Here is a 6,000-nt window from a genome sequence, read left to right on the forward strand (position 1 = left end):
ACATGGAGGGGGAGGGGGGGCTTCTCTCCAACCTACTACTCCCAAAGTTCTTTCACAAATGGGACTCATGTGTCTGTGCTTTTCATTAAGTCACATTCAATAGGCTTTTGTTGATGAGTTTGAAGGGAGGGCTTAAAGCTGATGTATTATTATTAATCATTGATACCTCTTCTCTCACTAGCTGCATGTTACAGTAACCTGAGGAGAGACCATTGCCTAATATTCTTTTTTAAATCCCTTTCCTTGCATTGTGAAGCAAGCAGAGCAAGACATTGAGTTGTGGCGGAAACAGGAAGCGGCTACAAGAGAGAGCGAAAGCTCCTCCGCCACAAAGCAGGAGACACAGGCCCCCCAGGTAAACTGGCACAAACCAGTCTCTTATCTTCATACCCCTGAGAACTGGCTGAGAGCCTTCCCAGGATTCAGTCTCCTGTGCCCATGACCCGTTACACAGACAATGGAGTCTCCAGACCCAAAAGGGGGACAAGATTCATGTAACATGTCCCCAATTATCTGGAGCCCTGTGCTAACATTAATAGTGTCTGTGCTAGGGTTACCATATGTCCGGATTTACCCGGACATGTCCTCTTTTTGAGGACATGTCCGGGCAACTGGGCGGGTTTTGCCAATCTGCCCGTTTGTCCAGGCTGGTGGGCGGGCTGTCCTATAGGACGGCCAGCCTGCCCGTTTGTCCAGAAATCCGGACAAACGGGCAGATTGCTAGCCTCCCCTTCCCTTATTTACTACTGCCCTGGTGGTCTAGTGACCTCTTCTGCCTTTGGGGCAGGAAAGAGCCCCCTTTTTCCTGCCCGGAGCGCTGCCCTGAATGCATTCTTCCTGTTCGTGATCTCGGCGCCGATTCAAAATGGCCGCCGAGAGTTGAAGTCTCGCGAAGTCACGTCAACTCTTGGCGGCCATTTTGAATCGGTGTCGAGATCAGGAACAGGAAGGATGCATGTAGGGCAGCGCTCTGGCCAAGAAAGAGGGGGCTCTTTCCTGCCCCAAAGGCGGAAGAGGTCACTAAATCTCCAGGGCAGTAGTAAGGTAAGGGGAGGGGGGTAACGGGGAGTGACGGGGTGTGTGACAGGAGGGAGGGGAAATGTGACAGGGGGCGGAGCGAAGGTGTGAAAGGGGTGGGGCGTGAAAGGGGGCAGGGTATGTGTCCTCCTTTTGGGGGGACAAAATATGGTAACCCTAGTCTGTGCTGCAATGCAGACGGGAACCCCCTGAGCTTGAGTAGTCAAGAAGTCCGAATCTATGCCAGATAGATACCATAACTAACCTGCTCCTAAAAGCCTCCCTTAACAAATATTTCCCACTAATGTCCTGGTATCCTCCCTGTCAGAAAGTTCTGCCTATCCCAAGTCTCCCTGCTATATAACATTTTGACTGATCCCGCAGAGGGTGAGGCAGGTGACAAGGGGGTGGGGTACATTCATTTTAGGTGCTGGTACTGAGACTGTACTCTGCTCTGTCTGCCCATGTAGTCGCCTACGCATAAGGCCAAGCGCCAGCAGATGGATCTGATTGCGGAGCTGAAGAAAAAGCAGCTGGTGAAGGAGCCTTTAATTTATGAAGAGAAGGACGGTGCAATTGAGGACATAATAACAGGTAAAGGGAAGGAGCCACTTTCTCCCACACATAGCCAGGGACAGGAGAGAGGTGCTTGCAACCGGGAGGTGACAGAGAACAAAGGCAAGCGTAGTGTTCATACAGTATCGCTACTGGATCTTTACCTATCACTCTTACTCAGAACAGTCCTTGTACAGACTGATTCCTTCTTACAGAACTAACACAGTAAGTATTATCCAAAGATGAGAACATAGATTCAGACCCTTTCTGCAGATACGACCTGTATGCTCTCCACAGCTCAAGTACGTTCTGGTTGGTCTATTCTTTTTCTTATAATGGGACCAGCATGAAAATTATTATCACAGGCTGGACTGGATCCAGTTCACCCCAATATAGTACTGGGCCTGGCCCTCTACAGTAGCACTTCTCAAGCCGTTTCTGGAGTACCCCGTAGCCAGTCTGGTTTTCAGGATCCCCACAATGAATATGCATGAGATAGATGCCTCTATAGCATGCAAATCTCATGCATATTTGTTGTGGATACTCTGAAACCAGACTGACTAAGGAGCACTCCATGAACAGCTTGAGAAACACTGCTCTGCAGCAGATTTGATAAGCAGAACTCTCTCTCTCTCTGCATGATAAAAGTCATATCATTATAGTGAAGGGGCAGAGGGCAACGGGTATGCACTCAGGAGTAGAGAGGGTGCCCAGACAACTCCAGTGTAATGGGAGAGCAGTGACGTAGCCAGCCAGCCAATTTAGGGTGGGCCCGAGACCAAAGTGGGTGGGCCAAAAATTTAGTCTCTGGCCCTCTCCCTCTTGGTGCCCCCCCTGCAAGGTAAACAAAATACGTGTACTGGAGGGGATCCCCAAGCCCCACCAGCTGAAGACGTCCTCCCCACCGAACAAACTTACATCTTGGGCAACTGGTGGCCTCCATGTATGCTCAGTTTCATGAACGTGCGAAAACTGAGCATGTGCCGGGAGGTGCTGGCAGCAACAGCTCAGGGTCTCTGCCACTGGCCACCCACAATGTTAAGTTCCTTCAGCGGAGAGGAAGTCTTTGCCTAGCAGGGCTTGGGGATATCTGCCAGCCACACTAAGGGAGAACAAATTTTGGGTGGGCTTTGGCCCACCTGGACCCACCCATGGCTACGCCACTGTGGGGGAGGAGGGAACGTGTTCTCCCAGGTTTGTTCTCTGCATCGCCCTTGCTAATGTATTCTGAACAGAGGGGTGCAGTAACAGATCTATGTTCCTGGTGAGCACTGCATTGGAATGTTCTACTTTTTCACACCTACTATACTAACTCTTCACTTTGCTCCTGCTTCTGCTCTCCTTCTTCCTTCTTTCTTTCTTTCCACCTGCTGCCTGCTCTCGGATCTGCCTGCTCAGTCTTAAAGAGCGTTCCCTTCACTGCCCGCACGGGGAAGCGTTCCTCTCGCCTCCTGTATGATACCAGCTTCAGCGAGGATAGCCCGCCATAGCACTGGCCTATTAGGTAATGGAGGTGGGAGTGGGGGTTATTTCCAGATAACACCTTATCTTCGCTAGAACCGGCTTGCTAAATATTACCTATGCCTTTGTACTTTTGCTAGAGCACCTCGTTTAAGGCAGGAGCTGTACGAGAACGGGGTTGAGATCCCCTGCAGGAATACGCTGATCCAGCTAACATGAGGAGCTGCAAAGGGGGGTGGATGTTAAAAAGTTCTGCTATAAGAGGAATCTGTGTTTTATTTAAGAAGAGAATAATCCACTATGTATGAAGTAAAATTATATCAGAACTAAGACCAGATTAGAGGAAACTGAGTTGGAATTTGGAACACAATCTTAAGGCTTCTGTTTTAGATTAGCTGCAAGTTGAATCTCTGTGTGGCTTTAATTACTTGGTTTTCTTGTTGGCTAGATCTGCGGAACCAGCCCTACAGACGCACAGACATGATGAGACGCAGTGGCCGAAGCCGGGCCAACGGCCAGACCCTCCACGTGGCTTCTGATACTTCCCTCTAACAGGACATCTGAGCCCTTTCCTCCCCTTGCACCCGAGTCTGGGACCTAATTACTTGGGTGTCAACACCAGAAGACAATGTGAGACAGTGTGAACATATACTGCTCTCTTCATGGCTGGCAGCACCCTATCCTGGGACTTTAGCACCCTGAAGGGGGTCTAATGGGCAGCACAGCCATCCGTGTGCTCTCTGCGTTTACAGAAGCAGTCGGAGAAGCTTTTCAGCGGGAGTCAGGCTTCCTGTTTGTATCCCCTTTCACTTCAGCGCCCTTACCACATTGCCACCACTCTAACCATTACTATCCATCCCCTGGCATCCACCGTCGTTCCTCCTGGAGCTTTCATGCCATGCTTAAGAACTGCACAGCTGTGCCATGTCTGTCTCTAGGGAGGATGAAATTTTTAAATGTCGCTATTCTATTAATAAGCTTTCTGGTTACAGGACAGAGTCATAAGGACTGTAAAATCAGGAAGAAAGATAATGAAAGAACCAGAGAGCACTGGGAAGGAGCAGGAAAATTAGAATGAAGATGTGTTTAGCTCCCTTGTTCTCCACCCCTAAGCGTGGCCTATAGAGAGAGAGAGAGAGGGGGGGGGGGGTGTGAGTGTACAAAAACAGAACCCACTTTATGCAGCTACAGACACACAAGGAATGGAGAACAGACAATCGTAACAACTCTTCTCTTGTTAGTGAGTGCCTTTCTTTCAAACTGCCTCCTAGTGTGTTTGCAATGTACACCTCCAGTCACAGTTGCTGCCACCTCTAGGGTGGAAAGCTGCAATAATACAACCCTAAACAGGCCAGCAGAAATGAGGACCTGGCAAATTTAGGGACTTTTCATGGTGCCAGCTATGTCAAGATCCATGAGGCCTGCTATAACTGTGGAGATTTTCAGGACACTCCAGCACAAATATTCATAAATCTGACTGCCACATAGTGGTAAATTGTGTATTATAGTTATCTTTGCAGCCCAAAGCTACAGTCTCTTTCTCTCACATGCACTGTTCCTGTACACCCTACTCAGACAATCCAAAACTCAAGACTCTTGTATGCACACAGACTCACCTCCAAGAAAACAACAGGGCAGTCTTTGTGCAAGACAAAAGAAATCTATTGTTGGTTGAATAGATTCAACTTCACATAGATTTCTTCGTCTGCTCTGCTTTTTTGTGTCACAAACTCACCTCTAGAGAAACATAGAAACATCCACGGACAACCCCCCCCCCCCCCCCCCCCCCCCCACTCCGCACACAGGGATGTCCAGGAGCAGGGGCAAGAAACACAGAGAGAGTCTCCAAGACCACAGCGCAAGACTGGAAACTCTCTAAAGATGAAAATTCAAATGTAATCTTCCCATCTCTTCTAGGGCACTTCATTTGCACTCTCTTTCTTCCTCAGTGCCGGTGGAGGGTCAGTGGCTGTGGCCACATCAGTGACTGTTTGGACCAGGAGTCATATTTTTAAGCCATAGCTGTTACAATCAATGCTTGCTGTAATTTTAAAGCTGAATCCCTCTAACCTACATCTGTATAAAACCTCCAGAGATTGTACATCTCACAGGGTGTTGAAGAAAATTCCTTTTGTCCCCAAAACAGAGATCCTATGAAAGCAAAAAGATTAACAGAGTCTATATACGCTATTTTTATTTTTATATGCTGTATGTGAAGTTGAGGAAAAATGCTGATGAAAGAATAAAAGTATTCAAAATATCAGGTGCAAAATGACAGGCTGTGTTTATGTTTTTCTCTCCGTGGCTGGGGAGACTGGGTTGAAATCTTCAGGCACAGAGCCATAGAAGGAACAAAAGCAAAAACACAGTCCCTCAAATGTCAATTTGGTAACCAGAAACTTAAACAAGGTTAGCTTTTAAGGGGATTCTCTCATGTCTGGAGTGGATTAGCCACCAAGTGGGTTAGCACAATAGGGTGAGAATCAGGGTTCAAATTCCACCACTTCTCCTTGTGACCTTGAGCAAGGTCACCGAGGGCCCCTTTTACCAAGCTGTGGCAAAAGGGGGGCCTGCACTGCCGTTGGTGCGTGTTTTTCACGCGCGCTGAGGCCCCCTTTTACCACAGCGGGTAAAAAGGAAGTCTCTCTTTCCTGCAAGAAATGGCGTGCGGCAAGTAAAGCACTTGCCGTGTGGCCATTTCAAGGGGGGGGGGGAGAGAGCTCTTACCGCCACCCACTAAGGTGGTGGTAAGGGCTCCAGCGGTAACCGGGCAGCGCATAGCACTGCTCGATTACCGCTGGGTACACTCCGGTGCTACTGTGGTAGCCTGGGGGTACTTCCTGTTTAGTGAGCGGTAGTACCGCGTCGAGTTTACCGCCGCTTATAAAAGGGGCCCTTAATCCTCCATTGCCTCAGGTACACAGAATCAGAACTTCACATTTTCCTGCAATGCCCTGCTTAGAAGTT

At 48.8% G+C, this 6,000-nt stretch overlaps 1 protein-coding gene across 1 annotated transcript in view; it reads left to right on the forward strand.

The window, feature by feature from the left end:
- The window catches only part of FMNL1 (formin like 1), a 138,688-nt gene extending 133,504 nt beyond the window's left edge, over positions 1–5,184 (forward strand). The window contains exons 24-26 of the mRNA XM_030220847.1: positions 257–355; positions 1,488–1,611; positions 3,482–5,184. Of these exons, the coding sequence (XP_030076707.1) occupies positions 257–355; positions 1,488–1,611; positions 3,482–3,585 (327 nt within the window). The 3' untranslated portion in view covers positions 3,586–5,184. The remainder of the gene's footprint in view (positions 1–256; positions 356–1,487; positions 1,612–3,481) is intronic.
- The last annotated feature ends 816 nt before the right edge of the window (positions 5,185–6,000 follow it).

The sequence above is a fragment of the Microcaecilia unicolor genome, chromosome 12 (assembly GCF_901765095.1).
Source record: "Microcaecilia unicolor chromosome 12, aMicUni1.1, whole genome shotgun sequence".
In the NCBI taxonomy this organism is placed as follows: Eukaryota; Metazoa; Chordata; class Amphibia; order Gymnophiona; family Siphonopidae; genus Microcaecilia; species Microcaecilia unicolor.